The 21,797-nt window shown below is 45.4% G+C and overlaps 1 protein-coding gene across 1 annotated transcript; it reads right to left on the minus strand.

The window, feature by feature from the left end:
- Positions 1 to 744: 744 nt before the first annotated feature.
- Positions 745 to 14,865, minus strand: SLC22A2 (solute carrier family 22 (organic cation transporter), member 2). The gene is made up of 11 exons (XM_009872929.1): positions 14,455 to 14,865; positions 12,897 to 13,000; positions 8,872 to 9,026; positions 7,885 to 8,053; positions 6,972 to 7,086; positions 6,458 to 6,564; positions 6,093 to 6,307; positions 4,583 to 4,691; positions 3,782 to 3,894; positions 2,158 to 2,257; positions 745 to 811 (listed from the first exon to the last, which is right to left on the minus strand). The coding sequence occupies exons 1-11, from the start codon at positions 14,863 to 14,865 to the stop codon at positions 745 to 747; spliced, it is 1,665 nt and encodes a 554-aa protein (XP_009871231.1).
- Positions 14,866 to 21,797: the final 6,932 nt, after the last annotated feature.

A 21,797-nucleotide genomic window follows, 5' to 3' on the forward strand; every position in this document is an offset into this window, starting at 1 on the left:
CAAGTTGCTGCTGCTGCCAGGATACCAGAAGCGTGAATGTGTTCAGAAGACAAAGAGAAAAATTTGTGGAAGACTGGTCCATGAGAAATGCACTCAGATGACCTCTGGCTCGGCAAGTCCCCAAGCCACAAACTGCTGGCAGCTGGGAGAGTGCAATGGGAAAGAGAACACCATGTTGCCCTGGCTCCTGCGCTGCAAATGGAGTTGAGGACTGGGCTTGCTGCGGCTGCTCTGCTGGCTCATTTTGCCTCCCTGCCCTGACAAAGGCAGATCTGAGGCAAAACAGGTCCTTGAGGTGCTGGAGCTTGTCTAAAAAAGGGCAGCAAAGCTGGTGAAGGGTCTTGAGAACAAATCTTACGAGGCGCAGCTAAGGCAACTGTCTAGCCTGGAGAAAAGGAGGCTCAGGGAAGACCTAATTGCTCTCTACCACTACCTGAAAGGAGGTTGTAGTGAGGTGGCCATCAGTTTCTTCTGCCGTGTAAGAAGTGATAGGATAAGAGGAAATGGCCTCAAGTTGAACCAGGAGGGGTTTAGACTGGACATTAGGAGACACTTCTTCACCGAAAGGATTGTCAAGCATTGGAGCAGGCTGCCCAGGGAAGTGGTGGAGGTATTTAAAAGACCTATAGATGTGGTGCTTAGGGACGTGGTTTAGTGGTGGACTTGGTATTGCTAGGTTAATTGTTGGACTCAATGTTCTTAAAGGTCTTTTCTGATCTAAACAATTCTATAATTACATGATTTTTACTTGTGGGCAGCTTCAGAAGTCAAAACATGGAGATAAATAATTTTTTCTTGGCTTCTCTCTTCCCTGTGGAAAGAAAGGGGAAAAGCCAGGTGATGCTCCTGGTGGTGAAGAGCAGGAACCATCAAATAACTCATATGCTTTCATTCACTGAAAACAAGGTTTAACGGATGTCTCATCACTGGCTTTTTTTCAAATGTAGTTAGATTATTTTGAAGAGCAGCACAATAAGGAGTAAATTGGGGACTTTCTGTGGCCTTGTCAGAGCTGTGTGGCTGTCTGGAAATACTATCACAACAGTAGCAGCAGTAACTTTAGCATTTCCTATTGTAAAAATTGTTATTCTAGGTTGTTAGTAAGTAATGTCTAGGTGTGTGGTTGTATGTATGGACTTCCTAACTTTTCCTAGAGTAATCTCTCCATGCTCTGCCCTGTGCTACGTTGCCATCCCTTTCTGCTCAGGCTGGGTCCTTTACCTCATGCACCCAATTTTTTTACCAGATCAGTAAAAAATCTGATTGCCTCTGCATCAGCTTCAGTAAATCTGAATGGCTCCTTCGGTGCCTGTAGAGCACTACTTTCACCCGGGGAGCTGCTCCAGCAGGCACAGACCATACCAGAAGGAGAAAGCATGGAAACCACAGGACATTCCCTGCATTGCTTCCCCAAATTTTAATCCACATCTCAGCCAGCTTTGTCCTCACCAGGTGTGATCATCTCTAGGAACATTGGTGGTCCCTTCACAGGTATAGCATCTTACAGGAGGTGAGACCCGAGGTGGTGAGCACACCTGGGCATGTGTGGGGTGCAGCTGCAGCCACAGGCGCTTAGATGGGACTGCATTCCCTCATAGAATCATAAAATCATACCCTCATGTTACTTTGCACAGATACTACAGCCAGCTAGGGTTTCCATGCTGTCAACTTCCTCTACTTTCCCTGGGGAGGCGTACCTCCACCATCTGCCTCACCTTCCCTGAGGATGGCTGACTGAGCTTCCAAAAGCTCCCATCTGCCGTGCCAGGGTGCTCTCCTGCTTGAAAGCAAGCTTTGGCTGCCAGCAGTGGCCGTGGCAGAGAGGACACATTTCCTCATTCTGACAGATGCTTCTCAAGGCAGAGTTGCTGAATGTGCTACCTAAGGAGCGTCCCAAGGCCAGATCGATGCTTTTAGGATGGCCTGTGAAATCACCCTTCACATCTTCTCTTACTGTTTGACTCTCACTTAGGGTGTTAGTGGATTCTGGTCAGGTCATGCAGGAGAACCCAGAGCTTGATCTTGCTAACCATCCACCATATTTATAAGTCTATAACCAAACACAAGAGACCCTTGGAAAAATAAAATAACTTTTTCTTAGCAGATTTTAAGGATGTAAAGGGGAGTTGCTTTAAGGGAGGGTCCTTAATGCCATACCTGTGCAAATTTTCAGCATCTTCAATGGTCTCAGGGAGAGGTTTTCCCTTCATTTCAGGTAGGAGCAAAACCAAGCCACCATCAATTAAGCTAATCACAGCTGCAAACACAAAACAGGGATTACAAAGGAAAATAATGGTCATGCCCGAGTTTAATTCCAAGTCACTAATAATTCTGGTTGAGACACAGCTTCCCTGACAATTAAATAAGGGCTTTTCAAAGTGGTAATAAATCTTGGCTTTTTGTCTAGGTCATTCTCATTTTCAATAATTGCAAGTATTTCTGAGGTGTGTTTGAGACCTGGAAAGCCGTCCTGGGCCATAGACCCAGAGGTGATTTGTCTCCCTTAGTTTGTGTACACAGTGTGAAGGAAACCAATTTTGGCTCTAGTTGTCCAGCTCACATGAACCTGGAGTGATGCTAGTGTCATGCCTGCTTTCAGCTATATTAGGACATGCATGAAAGGTTGCTACCAGCCCACCTGGCCAATTTCACTTTCTGATTAGAATCATAGAATCATAGAATGGCCTAGGCTGGAAGGGACCTTAGAGATCATTTAATCCAACCCCTCTGTCATGGCAGGGACGCCTCTCAACTAGATCAGGCAACACATGGGGACTGAACAGGGATCGAAGTTGCGACTCTGGTGTTATCAGCACCATGCTCTAACCAGTTGAGCTAGTTTTAGAGCCTGCTATGACCAAACTTAGAGAGGATGGTGCATGTGGGCACACTGATTTGAATATGTTCAGTAGGAGATATTTAAGACACCCCTTTTTATAGGATGGTCGTCTTAACATCAGGGTGAACATGCTGTTTTACTATCCTAAATTGCCATGGGATTGTTGGCAGACTAGGCTCCTGAGGTGTCAGCAAGAGGTGCAGGGTCACTTTTTTGTAGGGAGACAAGGGGCCATCCTGCTTGGACCTCAGGTCTCATAATCATGTGCAGATGAGAGAGGCAGAACCCAAAGACGTCCACCCCTTGGGAAGGGCTCAGTAGGGCGAAGTCAAAGCATGAAAGAGCTGTCTCAAAAATATGGGGTCTCCTCTGCTGCAGAAAGGGCTGAGGGGTGACTTTGGCACAACTTCCAAGCTCCCAGATGAAACACTTACAAAGCTATGCTATACATACGTCCACACACATTAATATACATCTGGAGAAAAGAAGGCTCCAAGGAGACTTTATTGTGGCCTTCCAGTATCTTAAGGGGGTCTACAAGAAAGCTGGTGAGGGACTTTTTAGGATGTCAGGTACAGATAGGACTAGAGAGAATGGATTAAATCTAGAGATGGATCGGTTGACATTGGACCTTAGGAAAGAGTTCTTCACCATGAGGGTGGTGAGACACTGGCTCAAGTTGCCCAGAGAGGTGGTGGAAGCCCCACCCCTGGAAGTTTTTAAGACCAGCCTGGATGGGGCTCTGAGCAATCTGATCGAGTGAGCGATGTTCCTGCCTATGGCAGGGGAGTTGGAACTAGATGATCTTTAAGGTCGCTTTCAACCCTCAAAATTCTATGATTCTATGATTCTATCTCTCTACATTTTTTTGAAAGGCAAGAAATAGACCACCAAAGTCATTCATCTAGGCTGTGGCCAACCAACCCGCCCAGCCACCCTTACCAAAGACTACTAGGGGCAGTTCGTGCCAGAGCTCTGCCAGTCTGTACACAAGGAAGGGTGTGATGATTCCACCGAGGTCACACATGGATGAGCAGACGAGGACTCCCAGGTTCCTGCAAAGGAGGAACACAGTTGTGCATGTGCACGCACGCACACACACACACAGAGAACATGATGGGCTTTGCCCAGGTTTGCTTGATATGGCTCTGCACCCGGGCAGCACCCAAAGCAGCTGGGAGCAGCACCTTGCCCAGGGGATTTGCAGCTGGTGGGAGGATTGATGGGCTGTGACCCTCAAGGAGGAGAAGACAGCTAACACCCTGGGGCTTAGAAAGGCCTGGCCCCTATCGTGGTGAATACAATAAAAGAGAGCACAGACAGAACACTGTCCCGTGGAGAAATACTGGAAGACGAAACGGATGAAGAGGGAAAGAATTACACAAGGCAAGACATTTAAGACTAGTTCTGTATTGGAGGAGAGAGGTTAGTAAGCATTTGACTTCTCCTGGTTCACTGAACTGCACTGGAAGGGGAGACTAGAGAGGTTCTTACACATCCTCTCAGAAATGAGCTGCCTCAATGCTGAGGACAGAGCTTTGGCCAGAGAAGGTGGTGGTTTTCTGCTGCACAACACAGCAGCCCTCCTCCACCCCTGCAAGGTATATTTTAAACTGCTTTTCCAGGGCAGTGCATGAGCCACAGGCTCCTCAACTGCGTTCACAGCCTTCCGTTGGCCTCTTGCAGTCTCTCTCAGAGCAATACCCAGTGCTTTTACCAGCTGACAGAAGATGGTGCGCTTACCTGAGAAATGTTGGATACAGCTCAGGATTTACCACACAAATAATTTCGTAGCTCATGGTAATTCCCATCCTGCCCAAGCAAGCTGCAGTCATTTTAAGCCAATAAACAGCTGGAAAGATATTGTGCACATTAAGGTTAGCTAACAAAATTACTTTTTCTTCTGCTTTCAACATAAAACAGGAATAAAGATTTTATTTAAGGAAACAGTAAGTTTGCTGTCATTTTGCTGACCACTTTGCAGATCAAGGGGACAGCATGTGATGGTGTTCTGTTTCACTCTATAAAGAATGTATAATGCAATTGTCTTGTGATTCAAGCCAATAACCAAGACTTGGGACTTTGCTAGATTTTTGTCTCCCAGCCAAGGCTCTGCTTGCCCTCTTGCCCCCCGCAGAGCTGGCCTGGGTGAAGAAAACCCATCTTCTGGAGAGATGGACTTCAAGCTATGGGCTTTGAAAGTGCTACAGCTCTTGGCTGGAGGCGTTGCCTCAGGTAGGAGGGGAAGACTGAGGTGTCTGCTGGTGGGGACCGCCACCAAGGCCCATGGGGATAAATCACGGGCTCAGCTGGGCTGGCACCAGTGCCTTCACTGGCTATGCCCACCCTCGGTGCAAGGCACGCACCTGGGCACTGCTGCTGCCCATGCCCTGGCATGGGCAGCAGCTGTGGGACTGTGGGAATCCCACTCTTGCGCTCCCTTATCAAAGCCCAGCCCCCCCTTACACAACTCCCCTGCGCTCCCCAGTCACTTGTTAAAATAAGTTTCCATTGTCTGGACCTCTGTTTTTGTTTTTTTCTGTTACCCTTTGTGGTTTTGTCCTTGTCTCCTTGTGAACCGATAGTTGTTTGGCTCTGTTACGTCTGTGGCTTCAGTCTAGTTGCATTATATAGAGGAAAAGGAAAGATTTTTTCATTCAGAGGCCCTTAAGGGACACGTGGCTTTGAGACTATGGCTCTGGAGAGAACGCGCAGTTAAGCAAAAGCCAAGTTCCTGTCGCCGTGGTTGCTCAACATCCTACATTTATGAGAGCAGCACTGTTGATGTGCAAATGCAGAAAATTCTTGCTCTACCCAGATGGTGTTTAAGTGTGTGCGCGTACCCAAGCATTTTTCGTTTTCAGAAACAGAAACTGAAACCTTAGTGATTCTAAGATGAAAACGCTGAATTGTGCATTCAGATCAAAATTTTATGCCAGACAGAAATTGTGGACTTAACATGGTATATTTTGTGATCTAGCCCTTCAGACTTTCCATTTGATTTGATGCGATTTTGGAAACATGATTCTCCAGTCTCTCTTTAGCTGGTATAAATGCTGATGGCCATAGAATATAATTAGAATCATTTAGGTTCAAAAAAGCCCTTAAGATCATCATTGGATCATCATTAAGATCATGTTCGGATCACAATACCAACATGGGCCAGAGTAAAGAGGATTGCTTTCTGTTTCCCAAGGCAATAATGAAGAGGCAGGGAGATAATTCATTGATAGAGGAGATTTGGACAACTCACTGTCTGGGACTAATGCTGTAATGAGGCAAGCACCACCTGCCATCACGTTTGCTGCAGCCCAGGGATAACGACGGCCAATGCGATCCAGCGTTAGCATGAGGATGAAGGCAGCTGGGAACTCGACGAGAGCAGAATAGAGGAAATCCAGATACATGTTCCCAGAAGCTATTCCTAAATGCATGATGAGCCCCTGGTAGAGGACTGAGCTTGTGAACCTGGGCAGAAACCAGGGAGCAAATGAAATCAAACTCTTTGGGAGAGAGTTTGTGCAAAGAATTGAGATTTGCCGCTGGCTGGGAGCAAAATGACAGTTAAGGGCACCGTATAGCACACCTTCATTTGGGGGTGCAAAAGCCTTCCCTTACCAACTGTACATCAAAATAAATGTGTGTTTTCTGATCTGAGGTGTCCTGACAAGGTCTAGAAATGAAGGTTTCAGCTTTTCTCCATCTTCATCTTCGGAGCTGAGATTCTGGGAGCACAAGCGACAAGAGGGACAAGAAATTACACTAGGCAAGGGAGAGGTTCATGAGAACAGCAATGAATTTCTTTCTGTATTAGTGGGAGGATGAGGGTTTTAATTTGTCAGTTAAGCAACTGAGGGCAAAATAAGTTCTCCAGAGTGTGGGGAAAGGAAACATGAAAATTTGTATAGACAGTCTTCATATCTCTGCAGCCATGTGTATGAGACTGTTTTCCCCAGATATGCTCTGTGAGGGTCCTCAGTAGTCACAGAGAAGAAAACTCTTGCCTTTCCCTTATGGAACTGCAGGGCTCTTGTTGCCAAGCTGCTCCTTATTCTAAACCCCAAGCAACCCTAGACTCGTGGCATTACTTGCCCTGAGGTTTGCGTATATGCAGCAAATGTAATGCAGTTACCTGGAAAGAGCAAGGTAGCTTCTTCTTATTTCCCTTGGCAATGTGCTTTATAACTTCTATAGCTTTGTCATTTTGCTTTTGAGCTATGAGCCACCTGGGAGACTCTGGCAGACACCTGCAACACAAGTGTGACAGAGGGAAGGAAAATGCACACTACCGATACACAGACGGTGAAGATGGAACAGGATTTCTCTGGCTAGGCTCCCACGGTGTATTTAATATGCAGCAAATTGAATATGCCTGGTGATGTTGAACTCAGTAGTAGCTGTGTCTGTCAGTGATTGCACTCTGAATTGTGCTGACAACAACATAACTGATTTTTTTTTTTTGAGGCTAAACGCACTTTATTTTAGTTTGGAAACATTAGTCTGAGATAAATTCTGTTGTCATGTTTTAGAAATGGCTAATAGTCTGCAGTTATAAAAAAGAATAGCCGTAAACACAATCCTTCAGCTCTTCCGTGTTAAAAATAAACTTTTTAATACAAGTCCAAACAACAGAAAACTCCTCCCTGATCTGGTTATGGAATTTTCTAAAGAGCATTTTCACTCATGTTTTTTTGCAAATAGTCAATAAAAGTCTGCAGATTACATGATTAAAAAACCTCACTTCTCACAGTAGCTCAAGTACTGCTCAAGAAATAACGACTGATTAGTTTGCAATGGGTGGCAAAGTCTCCAAACACAGAAGCGTTATGACATGTTGCAGGTAATCCCATGCTTTCAGATGATTCAGACTAAACCCCTGGGCAGGGGGAACAGAACAAGAGAAAAATAGCAGATCTAATCTGATGTTGTTTTAGCAATCGTATGTGGAACGCCATGGTGGGTCCCTACAGACAAGCCTCAACTCCCAGTTACAGTCCCCTGGGTTTGGCTCGGTATTGCTGGGAGATGTGAGAGGCATCACTTACCAATAGTAGAGCAGGAAGAAGAAATTGGGCAGTGTGACTGTGAACTGGAGCCACCTCCACTGTCGAAGCACGTAAGCGAGGGCAGTGAGGACAAGGAGTCCCACGCTGAAGGCAAGCTGGTAAATGATGCCCACTGCCCTCCGGTAGCTTGAGCCAACAAATTCTGCAACTGAAAATACAAGTCTGATGAGCAAAAACGAATTGATTTGGAAAGCTGAAGGAAAATAACCTCTGCCAGCTAAACCCATGTGGACCCCGTGTGTGTAGCTATGTCTTTGTGGTGTGCTGCATGGACATGGGTTTGGATGGGAAAGCAGAGCAGGTCACGTCCCAGGTCCCTACTGCAAATCACAGGACAGGCCCTGACCCTTCCTCCTTTGCCAATCAGCTGGGGACTTTGTCCCTGCCTTCAAGAGTGTCAGGCCCTTACTCATTAACATGGGGTAAATACTGCTTTTTTTCTCCCACTCCTTCTAGCTAAGAACTAAATGGGAAAATAAAATAGCTGGCACTTGCTTGCTCTGTCTCCCTTCTCCAATACATCTTGGGAACAGTCTCCCTACTTGCTGAGCATGTGAAATAGCACAGCAAAAATCATTTTGGCAGCAAGGCACCAAGTGTTATCTCTCACAGCAACATTTGCTGACTTTGCCAAGCAAGTGTCATATGTCTTCGCATCATTTTCAATTAGTTCTTGTCTCCAGACCTTGTCCTTTGTTTTGGCACATGCCTCTCTGGGTACAAATGCTCCCCAGATTCCAAAGCTGCCTTGTAATTATTCCACTTAAGTCTATGAGCTGGTGGAAGCTTAGGTCATAAACATCTACATTTAAGCAGAGAGGTGCAGTTTGGCAGTAAATAGCACCATGTCACTGTCTGCTCTTGTTACACACGCTTCCTTAAAAATCGGATGTCAGAAGCAGGGGGCAGCTCTGCCACTATACAGGGGGTTCTTGCCCAGAAAGTGTAATCGCAAGCTGCCGTAACTGAGGACGTAGCCTGTCAGCCAGCTCCCCTTGCTGACCAGTCCCTGTATCAGGCGGAAGACCACTGTCCAAGAGTAGCTTGGAGCAAAAGCCATGAGAACACCTGAGGCTGCATTGATGAGGACCGTGATCAGGAGGCAGAGTTTGCGGCCAAACCTGCAGAGTGGAAGAATAAAAGAAAGAGGCTCAGCTACCAGCAGGGTAAAGTGGCAAAAAAAAAGTCTTTGAAGAGGCTGGAGACAGTCCCTGTCCCCCTCCTCTCTATTCTTCCCTTAGCAACATTTTGCATTTCAATGGAAGCTCAGAGGACTCCCTTGTCCTGTGTTTTCAGGTCATTGCTCACTTCTGGTTAATGACTCAGCTAATGAGTTCCAGAAATACCCTGATACGCCTCTTGAGCCCACATTTCGCTGCTGCAATAGCTTTTTAATGGGGATCCTGTTCAATAGATGTGATTTTTACCTATTTTCTCATCAACCTTGGCCCACTATTGAGCTCTTCTTAAAGAAGATTTTGTATATCACTGTTATTCGTCATTCCCTGTATCACCATGACTCACCAATAGTCAGAAATGAAATGTTTCCAAAAGAAGAAACTTATTCAGGCACCGAAAAGGCATTTTTTTTTCTAGCTGACAGAGATAGATATTCAGTTGGAAGTAGGTTTTAAAAAAACATTAAATTACTCCATGTCCACCAACAAAAATAGCATTTTCATAAAAATAGCACATTATGATAAAAGCTAACCAGAATAAATGTCTTCTGTCCTCCATAATAACCTCAGCAGATGCCATCATTCAAACTTTCCTCCTTCATGAGCCTGACATACAGATCTTTTTGACTTGTCTTGAAGTTCAGCCCAGAAGAGCCTCCTCACACCACAAGAGAAGTCCTTGCTCGCAAAGATCCACTGCTGGTGCTCCAGCTCTGAATGGCAGAGGTGCAGTGCTGGATGTAACCAGAGACCTCAGGAACTTTCTAGGGACACAGAGGTGCCATTTCCAAGACACGTCTGACTCTTGAATGTCACAGTTAGCAACCGGATACATGCCCGGAGACTGATTAACTAAATGAGTAGATCTAATCCCTCAGAGGGAAGCTCATTTGGAAACACCTTATGAAACATCTCCTGAAGCACCTGAAACACCTGCAGTTGTCTGGAGTACAGTGGTTGCAGCGGTTTCATGCATGAGAAAGCCAGCACACCAGCTGCACTCAGGCTCTCTGAGAAGAGGATGAATATCTAAAATTCAGGAAACACAGAATTCATGGGCTTTTTTCCCATTCCCACTACTAAATCTGAGGCTTCTGGATTTGTTTTTGCCCTAAGCACAACACTCTCTGGGTGCAAAACACTCCCTAGATATGGGATTTTGTATTGCTCTTGAGTGCTTGCAGTACAGGCATGGTGGTGAACTGGGGCAGGATGGCAGCAAACAGAGCTTTAGGAAAGCTTTCAATGCTATGACATGCGCGTGACTTATCTTAGCAGCAATGCTATCCTACTCCTGCTTGCCTTTTCATACTTTTGCTTGATAATAAGTCTTGGTAGAAAAATCCTTTGGTATTTTGACACAGAGAAAGAGCATTTCAGATAGAGCTTGGTGCTGATAAGGTCACGGGTTCGATTCCCCGTTCGGTCCCCATGTGTTGCCTGATCTAGTTGAGAGGCGTCCCTGCCCATGACAGGGAGATTGGATTAAATGATCTCTAAGGTCCCTTCCAGCCTAGGCCATTCTATGATTCTATGATTCTATGATATAAATGGCTGTGGGTTTGGGAGCTCCAGCTTCTATAGCCTCGCACAGCTGTACACTGCCAAGAAGTGCCTTTGCTAGTAAACATGACTGCTTAATCCACCTCTGTGCTGAGATGGTTTGGAGAGTGGTGCCTCTGATGGTCATGGGATCTGCTCACTGCTATTTTATGTCCTGTCATGCCCAGATGAGCAGCTGCTACATATCCTCTTCTTTGGTCCCATAAGCTGTGCATCATTATCTGAGCATTAGTTCTGGGAAAAAAAAGGATGGAACACTTTCAGATTCACTGGAAACTTGGCCAGAAAATGAGGGTTTGGTTTTAAGGGAAAAAAAAGGTGTGGAGATGACACATGTTTCTGATGCAAAAAAGAACCTAAGATGTTTCAAAATATGTGTGAAAAAAGCAAAAATCAGCATAAGCATGTCAACCTTTGTCCTTAAAAATAGACAAGGGACTCTAGTTCAGGGCTGAAGCCTGGATGTAGGATCTTTGAGGTACTGCTGTAGCCATTTGATGTCTTTCATCTGAAAGAGCTTTTTGCCAAAGTTGTAGCAAGACACAAACTATGGCCTGAAAGAGTTGCTTTGATAGATCACCATATTCTGATGAAAAACTTATTTAAGCAGAGAACTTTAAAAATCCATGATCTGGTTCACTGACAGTAATAGAATGGTTTACTGAGCACTGGAAAGCAGTCTGTCCAACCTGTGCACAGGTGAACTTCTTCACAGGCAGGCTTGTCCAGGTGGAGGGATGGGTTGGGGATAGCTAGCACCATGGCACACTTTCCCAACAGAGATGGTATGCTCAACCCAACCCAACCGACGATGTGTTTGCCTGCAATGAAACATGGGAGCAGGGCACAGCAAGACAAACACAGTCCCACCCTTATTTTTTGACACTGCAGAAGTACTATGGGATGTGGATGTGCCCTTTTCCATAGACTTTCCCCCTTGGAGAAGGAGAAAAGAAGAGAATGGTTGCAATATCTGTCCAACAGAGATGATTTTGGAGCCTGATCAGCATGTGAGGAAAAGGCTATTGCTCATTGGGCTCTCCTGTGAAGGATAATCAGGTCTTGATCCAGCTACATACAGAACCAACTGAGGAAAAGGGGAGCAAAGAAGATATAGAAAGGAACAACTTCTATTTCTGTGTGTGAGAAAAACTCTCTTTTTTGAAACTGATTTATAGCTATCTGGATACTGTTAAAAATAATGTGAAGCAAATTTATCACAAAGATGGGCAAATAGTTCTTGATGTGCTAGTTAAAATTTTATCTCAAACTCTGAGCTCACGTTGCAGTTTGCCACTGTGAAAGAAAAAAAATGTCTTCACCTATGAAAGTGCAGACTCCCTACGGAGCCTCTGAGAGGCTGTAAAAGTGGAGTAACACCATGGAATTTCTGTGGAATCCTTGGTTACAACAGTGTTTGAAAGCTGGGCCTTAGAAGCCACTGTTCATCCCTTTGTAAGTGACCCACGGGCCTCTTAAATCAAGTTTTAATTGTGTTCATTTCCTCTTTGGATCCTGAATTATTCAGCACCATGAAGAAAGCAGCTAACCAGTTGACAGCCGGCTGAATATGAGCCAGCAGTGTGCCCAAGTGGCCAAGAAGGCCAACGGCATCCTGGCTTGTATTAGAAATTTTGTGACGAGTAGAAGATGGGAGGTGATTGTCCCTCTGTACTCAGCGCTAGTGAGGCTGCACCTTGAATATTATGTTCAGTTTTGGGCACCTCAGTATAAGAGAGATATCAAAGTGTTGGAGCAAGTGCAGAGGAGGGCAACAAAGCTGGGTGAAGGGCCTGGAGAAGAGATCTTATGAAGAGCGACTGAGGGAGCTGGGACTGTTCAGTTTGAAAAAGAGGAGGCTGAGGGGGGACCTCATCATGCTCTACAATTACTTGAAAGGACACTGTAGAGAGGTTGATGCTGGTCTCTTCTCACAGGTAATTAGGGACAGAACCAGGGGGAATGGTTTCAAGTTGCAACAGGGCAAGTTTAGGCTGGACATTAGGAAGAAATTCTTCACAGAAAGTGTGGTCAGACACTGGAATAGACTGCCTAGGGAGGTGGTTGAGTCGCTATCCCTGGATGTGTTTAAATGTCGCTTGTATGTGATGTTGGGTGATATGGTTTAGGGGTGAACTTGTAGTGTAGGGTCAATGGTTGGACTCGATGATCCCAAGGGTCTTTTCCAACGTGTATTGTTCTATGATTCTACGAAACAGTTCATCTCACACCTGTCTACATGCTACGTACCTGTCTGCTATGTAGCCAATGCTCATGGAGCCAATAAAAAACCCAGCGTTCACACAGGACTGGAAGAAGTCCAGCTTCCAGGAGTCCTCACACACCAGGTTATACTGCAAAGGTAACCAGAGTTAGAAGAGTGGGAACATTCAACTCAAACCATGGCTGTTGGAGGGGAAAGGAAACCAGTAACACACCACTAGAAAATAGGCTCAAGGAAAGAAGCCCTTTAATCTCTTAAACTGACATCTGTACTACATCTTGTCTGGATTTCCCAAACCTTGTAGAAAAGTTACTCCCTGGAAAATGATTTCACAACAGCACTTAAGGACAACGAAAAAGAGAGAGAAACTTTGAACAGACAAATTAAAAAGTTCAGAAAAATCTCATCTGCTTGAAATTTGGAGGACACTCAGAGAATCTTTTCCTTCCCAGATGCCAGGGCCTGTCCCTAACCACACATTGTCTCACTGCCTGAAAGCAGGGCTGGCGTGAGAGGTGGTGGGGCTGCCGTGAGCAGGCAGCTGTCCCGCTCCTCAGCATCACTGGCAAAATGCCCATAGTTTGTTTGGCTTTCCTCTGCAGTGAACTGGTACAATTAATAGGTTACCAACCCACACCCAGTGAAGGGAGCAAGGCAAACTGGTGTTAACTTCTCTGCAACCGAAAATATTCATTCAGATGTAACTAGACTTTAGCCCCCCAAAAGAAGCATGGATGTCTTAGGCTGCTTATTTTTTATTATCTTTCTACCCTGGAAAAGTGTGCTGTGGCCGTACCAAGCAGCCCCGATCAGTTTCCCTGGCTCGACTGACGTGGAGGACAGTGAGGAATGCTCTTCTCTGTTTCAACCCATCAGTCCCAGGGGAAAGTGAGGTGGAGTTGCTTTGTAATGGTGTCAGTAGTGAGGCAAGGGAATACGAATACCCTGCCTGAGGAAGCTGTGAAATATTCAGCATCACAGTTTTTTAAGAATGGGTTACAGAAACATCTGATAGACATGGTTTAGATATTGTTAATGCAGATTTGGGACTGAAGGAGAAGTAAAAGAGATCTCTCCTGAGGTTCTTCCTATGCTTCAGGTCTCTACATGGCTTTTAGACTGTTAGTATTGGTTTGCATGTTTTTTCACTTCATAAACTATCTGATTTAGATAGTGTAAGGTGGAAGAAAAGAACATTTCTCTTGCCAAGTTATTATTCTGACAAATTTAGCCCCATCTACCTCTTGTTTATTGTACATGAATATCTGTTTGGATTATCATCCAAATTTGCAATACTTCATTTTGGGCTAGGAGGTAGTACCTCAGTCTAGTGACTGAAATATTGAATTATGAGAACTGCTATTGTCTGATTAGTGACAAACTTGAACTATTATCCTCTTAGGAAAAGCAATAATTTCCCACTATTTATCAATATAAATCTTTGCTCCAAGTCCCTAGCAAGTCCTGATATTCAGTATTTATTAGCAGTCAAGCTCAGGCAAAAAGCAAACTTTACCAATCCATCATCTTCTAACTTCAAGGTGTGCAGGCAAGAGTGATTTTGCTGGACAAACTGTGTCTTACCTCTGTCACAATAGAGGTTCCTGGGGTATCATAGACCCAGCCATGCTGGCAGGGACCGAGGGGGACGGTGCTCTGGTTGCCTACGATGCTGCCGAGGGGGTCGGTGCAGCTGATGCCCGTGGTGTTCCAGTCCACTTTGTACCTCCTGCAGCGGCTGCTGAAACTGGCCCCATGGCTGCCCCACTCGGGAACCGTGTGATTCAGCTGCTCCTCCAGGCTCCAGCCACACTGCTGGCTCAGCTCTGCCATGCCGGGGCTGCGGCAATGGTGCTCGGGGGTGAATCCCAGGAAAAAAATCCCCACATAAATGGGAACGAAGGTAGCAGAAAGCAGGCATAAGAAAAAGAGGGTGCGTTTCTGGAAGAAGTCAAATTCTCCAATCTGCTCTAAAATGTCATCCAGTGTTGGCATCTTTGTATGCTGCAACTCATTAAAATTTCTCAGTTGCCTTCCAGGGCTTTGCCCTTTACTGCATGCTTAAATAACAGCCAAAGTGTTGCTCAAAACTCACAAACAAATAATTAATTAACTTTGTCAATTGTCAAGCCATGCATCACAACCTTCATTTCTCAAAAGTTGTTTCTAAACACACTTTGTCTCTTCTGTTTTGGCCTCCATTGTTATTTTGTTTTGTATATAACACACTTGAAACTCAAGAGGTGATATCAGAGACAATGTCCATTTCAGTCTGTCAGTGCACAGTACCCCTATGGAGTAGGTGATGATTCCTTTGTCCACTATTTTCAGAGGCCATAAATATTACGAAAGCAATGTTGTCCTCTCCCTTGTATATCTACAACTGAAGAAGCTTATACTCAGAATTACACTGGATATGGATAACTGCTTGCATGCTGCTTTGGGGGTGTAGAAAACAGAGAAGACACAACAGGGAAGATTTCTTTTAAGCACCTGATAGTTAAATAATAGTATCAGGTTCCAAAGAGGAAGCAGACCAGCTGCCCCAGCACAAGTTGGTACTTTTGAGACAGAGGTGCCCAGACTGAACTTGTGGGGGTCACATGCAGCTGCCTCATACCCAAGGCACTGAGAGTGGTTCCGAGACCCATCACCAGCCTTCATGTGCCCACCTTGTCCTCTGCCTCCTGCCCTGCACCGTGGGAAGGCATCAGGGAAGAGGTTGCCGTAAACCACAGCCCTGTCTCACGAACATTTTACAGCTATTTCACATAAATTTATTAGACAATGCAACTGTGTAAATGTGTGTTAGGCAATGGAACTGTCCTCTACCTCTTTTAGTGAGGAGGATGATTTATGTCATGTTCCCATAGCCATAGTTGCATGAGGTCCTTTCAAGTTGTTGCCCATTTTCTTGCCCTGTAAAAAATTAGCTTATGTCAAATAATGTAAGCAATGATGAAGGACTGTAAGAGGTTCAGCAAAGCTGAACATCAAAAGTGTAGATCTGGACAAAAAACATCTATGGGCAAAGATTTCTGCCTGCAAATTTTCTGCACACAGTTTTATTATCCCTCCTTCCAAGCCAGATTGTGCAACAGCCTTCCAGTACCTAAACAGGGCCTACAAGTAGGCTGGAGATGGACATTTTACAAGGGCATGCAGTGATATGACAAGAGGGAATGGTTTTAAACTGAAAGAGGACAGATTTAGATTTAGATTAGATATTAGGAAGAAACTCTTTACTGTGAGGGTGGTGAGGCACTGGAACAAATTTCCCAGAGCAGCTGTGGCTGGCCCCTCCCCGGCAGTGTTCAGGGTCAGGACGGATGGAGCTTTGAACAGTCTGGTCTAGTAGGAGGTGTTCCTGCCCATGGCAGGGGAGTTGGAGCTAGATCATCTTTAAAGCACCTTCCAACCCAAACCATGCCAAGATTCTATGATTTTGCAGCTTGTTTAATGCTTCAGGAAGGAAATCCCTGAGAAGACTGCTATGACCGAGTTAATTTCCCCCTGAGGAACACTCAGTGACCTCTCTGAATTTTATGAAGCACAAAACTAAACCTTGGAAGAAAACAGAGGTGATAAGTAACGTGATATTTTAAAGGGCTATTAATACCAAGCCCTGTTGAGTTACAACGATTGGCATACCTCAGAACTGTCATGAATCACAAATCAGGCTACTACTTTGCAATAAACATCTTTCACAGTTAAGAAAAGACTAGACCTTTGACCGTTTACAACTAAACTGTTTACATATCTCTGTTCAGGTCTGTTTTACATCAGAAGCAGGGAATGAGCTATTCTATCTGTTAATGCTCAACGAGTTTGCTGCAATAGCAACTTTTAAACCTTGCACTGACCAGCAGACACATTACTCAGGAGCGCGCATATTTGATGCATTTGTTAAGAGCTAAAGTCTGGGTTAGCCAAAACTGAATTAAATGCAACAAGAAGTGCATAAAGCAACCTGGAAATTGCTTTACCCTTTTGCTGATGCTGTCTAGTGTAGTTTCATGCTGGGGAGAGCAAGAAGGAAGACTGATGCAAGTGTTGTATACGTATGCCAGTTATATTGGCAGAAAGTTCTTTCTCTGCTTTTGAGGAATATTGATATTCTTTCTCTTGGAAAACCTCTAGTGTCACTTGGATACTCTGTTGTATTGCCAGTAAGCGAAGTGTTGTCCTATAGTGGGACTGACTATTGAGTAGCTTCATGTATTTCATGACGTCCAGAATTTTTTGTAATTGACATCTGAGCTGTCCTCAGATATCCTGGCAAGACTGTCTCCTGTGTACAAAGACAACAGTCCTAGGGGAACTGAGCTATCCCTCCACCCAACAGAACGGCATGTGACTCTTGTCACCTGGACACACCTGAGTGCATTCATTTAACTGGGAGCAGAGCAGAGAGTAAGCTTCCATGCAGTTCTGCCAGCAGATCTGGGTTCACATGAATAGTGGCAGTGTGACAGCTGCCAGGGTCACATTCATACCGAGAAACTAAACAGGACTGTGTAAGGGCTCAAGCACTGTCCCACATCCACACTGCTTAATGTTTACCATCCTCCCTTTGCCCACACAGGTTTGGGGAGGTGATACTGAACAGGCTGTTTCTGGTAAGCAGGAAGGAAAAAATCATCCTGACTGGGGATGGTGTATACAGATGTAAGTTGTGTCATGCCCAATGCCTTCAGCAATAAAAAATGGGCCTGCCCATTTAATTTATTAGTACAGATGCACCATGGACATCAATCAGCATATAATGTGTAAGGCAGCTGAAGAAGCAAAGTAAACAAAGCCGGTGTGCCTCTGTTACCAGAGGGCATCTGTGCCTCCAGCAGAAGCCCCATATTGCCCTGCAGTGGCAAGTTTGTGAAACAGTGTCAGCTGTAATACTACATATAATCAGGAATCCCTTCAGTTTACAGTAGTGAAGCATTACCATACCTACTTTAAAACACATCAGCCTTCCAAAAGCTGGGGTAAGCATTCTTGTACTCTGACCTTTCTGAGCTTTAGATGTATGCTTACAGCATTGGGTGAAATGTGAACAAAGCAAAGCCTGAAACACTGTTTTTAAAAAATGACAGGTACAAGACAGATGTAATCCAACCATAAAAACAATGCAAACTGATAATATATATAACTCTTGGATGTCAAACAATAGTCCTGATTTAAATATCTGAAAGCATCTTCTCATGAAATCACTCCTGAAGACTGAGAAACTGAGGCAGAGACATCTGACAGGCTGGTTCTTCAGAGATACTGGTTTTCAGGTCTTTGAGAGAGCTAAAATGATTTACTAGAGGTGTCTCAGACTGACATTTCCATTTAGATGCCTCCTGAGGTTCTCTCCTACAAGCCTTCTTCATGAATAAACATTTCTGTATTCTTTCATCCATGCCATTTAGTAATGATTTTGGTTAGGTAATTACCTATGTATATTGACGTTATCACAGCTTTGTTTCCTGTGAGTATAACAAGAGCATAGATGATTAACAGGGAACTTTGACTACAATGCTGTCTGCCATAATCACATGCTACCATGGACCTGAGCAGGACATACTAGGTTCAGAGGAATGAAATGAAGAATCTTTGGAAACATCCAAACAACCAGCAAGTTGTGCTCCCACTGGGATGGACTGTCTGTACACTGGGGTGCAGGTGCATGAGATGGGCTGAGCCACTCATTTCTTGCTGTGAAGGTTCCACTGTTCATCCCCTTTCCTACAGCCTGTTCTGGCACTTGTTGGTCCTTTACTCCATGGATTGAGTCAACTCACTAAGTAGGCAGAGGCTGATCCTAGAAAATACCTGGGTAGATTTATCCTTAGGGGCTCAGTGAAGGGATGAGGAAGAATCAGCACAAGGAGGGGATAGAAGCACATGGCTGGTAGCTGCTGGAAGAGGGAAGCTGGAAAGGAGAGAGAAGAAGCAAGTTGTCCTCCCTGTGGTGATGGGGAGATCAGCTGTCTCGTAGCTTTTGGTAGGGCTTCACCTGGGCTAATGGCAGCCATATAACAGCTGAGGATCTAGATGGAGCTAGTTGTCTACACCTGTTGTCCAGGCCTTCCAGTCAATAGAGAAGGACAGGTACTTCCAGATATATACCCACACGTATAGCAGCAGCCTACAGAGGTGATTAATAGTAGATTTGTGCCTCCAGAGCTGTTAATAGCAGTTGGAGCACCCCACAATACACAGCTAATCTGGACAAGGTGTTGACATGAGGAGACATTTCTGATAAATTAACCGGTGCATAAAGTGCTGAGCTCATGGTGGGGCTGACTGCAGGTAGCCAGACAACACCTGATCTCATGTAACTCCCACTGGGATAAAGGTGTGTGTCAAAAAAAGGCTTAAGAAAATTCAGAGTGCCAAAGAGTCTGTGATACTCCAGTGCTTTGCCTCATGGAATCTCAACTCTTCAGATCAGCACTGAGACAGAAATCTAAGAGCTGACTATAGAGGGAGCCTAAGCACCCTGTTTTTAGGCTGCTCAAGTTATTTCAAACAACATGTGTTTGCACTTGAAATTTGTTTGCACCATGAGAACGTAATTCATAACTGAGAGAAACAAAGTGTACTTTATGGTTGGCTCACATACCACTAACACATTTTTCTTAGATGATAATCATCACACTATATTTGGCCAAACCCTCTAGTTTCTGATTATTTGCATCTAGATCCAAAAGTCACAGCTTGAGGTAATTTCCTCATTGAACACTAACTACCGCTTAGAATTGTGCAACCTAGGAATATCTCTCTTGGAGACAAAGACTGCTCAGTGCACAGCCTGCACTCCTTGGCTTTTGCCATGGCATAGAACATGACGTGCTGCTGGACTTTGAACATTTCATTTCTGCAGTTGTGAGGTGGCATGGCTTTTGCCAAGGGTGAGAGTGCTGCTGAGCTGCTGTGCCACTGGCATTTGGGTCCATGAGCTGCTGGAGCTCTGTGTGAGGAGCTGCTTGGACCAGGATGAGGGATGCTCATGCTGCCCAGGGTAAAGAAATTGGTCCTGGGGCTGCTTGGCTTGTTGTGAACCTGTGCCATGGTCCTCAGTGTCCTGCTCCCTTGCTCTGATTTCGCAAGGAGACAGCAAGGTCACCGTGCAACATGCTTGGCGTTTGCACAGTTGCTCTTATCAAAGGGGACAGTGATAACAGGTTACCAAGGGGAGCAAAGGAATCTGGGCAGCCCTGTAACTACCAGCAGAGGGCCTGGAGGGTGTGCTAGGCACTTCAGGAGAAACACATGGGTTTTTTTTAAATCCTGATCAGGGATATTTCCTGAGCCTATGCACCCATCCTGTTTGGAAAACTCCTCCCAGAACTATCTGAAGGGGGTGACTACATGCAGTAGCAGAGCCAAGGATGGACCTGGCCAGACCAGTGTTGCCAGCTCTGGGGTGGTACAGCACAGGCCATCCACAGTCATCCTCGTATCTCAGCCTAGCCTGCCATCGCACCCATCAGTGTGACCGGGAAGCACACGAGTCCCAGGGCTTCAGCTTCCTGGTGAGCATCCATATGCAGCTGGAAAAAAAAGACCCATCCTCAAAGGACTTGCAATCTAAGTCTTAGGTTTGTTATTTCTTTGGCTTAGTTGAACTTCTAATACCTGTTCTAAGGGTAGCAGGACTCGGTGTGAGACAAGCAGTGCAAACAGTACAGGTATTACAAGGCTAGATCCGACACAAGGAACTTGATAAACTAGTGAGGATGAAGTGAACCTGAGGCTGCAGCATAACATACATTTCTGCTGGTTATGAAGATAGGTTTTGCTGTCAAAATGTACTGGGTAACTGCACCCGTATTTAACTGGCAAGGCCTGAGGCAATATCTATTTCATCATTCTGAGCTTGGTCATAGTCATTTCTGGTGTCACTTAACCACATTGATTCTTTCCCACGTATAGATGCTCCTTTGAATCAGCAGCCCTACAGAAATGGCAGCTGCTCTGTGGCTTGGATAAGAGGGAAGAGGTGAACTAAGTAGGTTTTAGGTGAAGTATAGCTTAAAGAAAACCTGTGAACTTGAAAGGGAAGTAGAAGAAAACCACATGGGAGAAAGCAAACTGGCAAGCAGCATGCAGGTTTGCAGCCAGGACAGCCAAAAGACACTGATGTTTCTGCAAAGTCTGTGAGCTAGCTCTGTTCAGCAAAAATTTAATACATAGTTAACTGCAAGCATTTAATTTTGCAGTAAGGTCTTGGGAGTATGATTGCTTAATTAATTCCTAGATTGCGCATATGAATCGTGCTGTGCTCAGACAGGGTATCACAGCTGCACAGCATGATGTGAGGCATGGAGCCACCCAAAGCCCCAGCTCAGAGCAGGGGCGAAAGAGGTGGCAGAGGGTGAGGCTGCCCTGACTGCAAGTATCAGAGCTGGGGATGCCCCCTTCCCATGTCTGTGGGGCTCTGCTCCCAGCTCTGCTGCCCTGGGCAGCCTGGGAGGAGAGCAAAGGTGACAAGGAAGCAGCACATCCCACCACTATTTCCAGTGTCAGGAGGGCCCAGATCTGTGCTTTCTGGAGCTCTGCCGCAGCCCACGCCTTTCTGCACCTCTGCACAGTGGGGACAGCACCTACCCAGCAAGGTCCCACTGGGAGGGGGAGAAAGGGGTTCTTCTCTGAGGGATGGGTGGCTGTGAGGAGGAGAGGTTGACCCTCTGTTTCATCAGAAAAAAATGCACTGAGGCAAAGTGTCCTGATGCTATGAAAATAGAGAGGAGCAGGAGTGCATGGGGAGAGACTGCTCTTGTCCTTCAAGAGCAATTGGTCCTCCTCGTAGACCCCAAACTCACCTCTCTACCCTACTTCAACATACTGCAGATCCACCTGATTCCTCCTGCAGCTCCTGTCCTTGGCCTGACCCCTGCTGAAATCCCATTTGATTCTTGAGGCAGGAAAATACTGAT

Source organism: Apaloderma vittatum, unplaced genomic scaffold (assembly GCF_000703405.1).
Source record: "Apaloderma vittatum isolate BGI_N311 unplaced genomic scaffold, ASM70340v1 scaffold2177, whole genome shotgun sequence".
NCBI classification, from domain to species: Eukaryota; Metazoa; Chordata; class Aves; order Trogoniformes; family Trogonidae; genus Apaloderma; species Apaloderma vittatum.

Coding starts and splice junctions, on each gene's coding strand:
- SLC22A2 (XM_009872929.1), bottom strand. CDS start 14,865: ATGCCAACACTGGATGACATTTTAGAGCAGATTGGAGAATTTGACTTC. Junction 8,054..8,871: donor GCTGACAGGCTACGTCCTCA/GTTACGGCAGCT, acceptor TTGTATTTTCAG/TTGCAGAATTTGTTGGCTCA. Junction 4,692..6,092: donor TACAGCATTAGTCCCAGACA/GTGAGTTGTCCA, acceptor ATATCTTTCCAG/CTGTTTATTGGCTTAAAATG.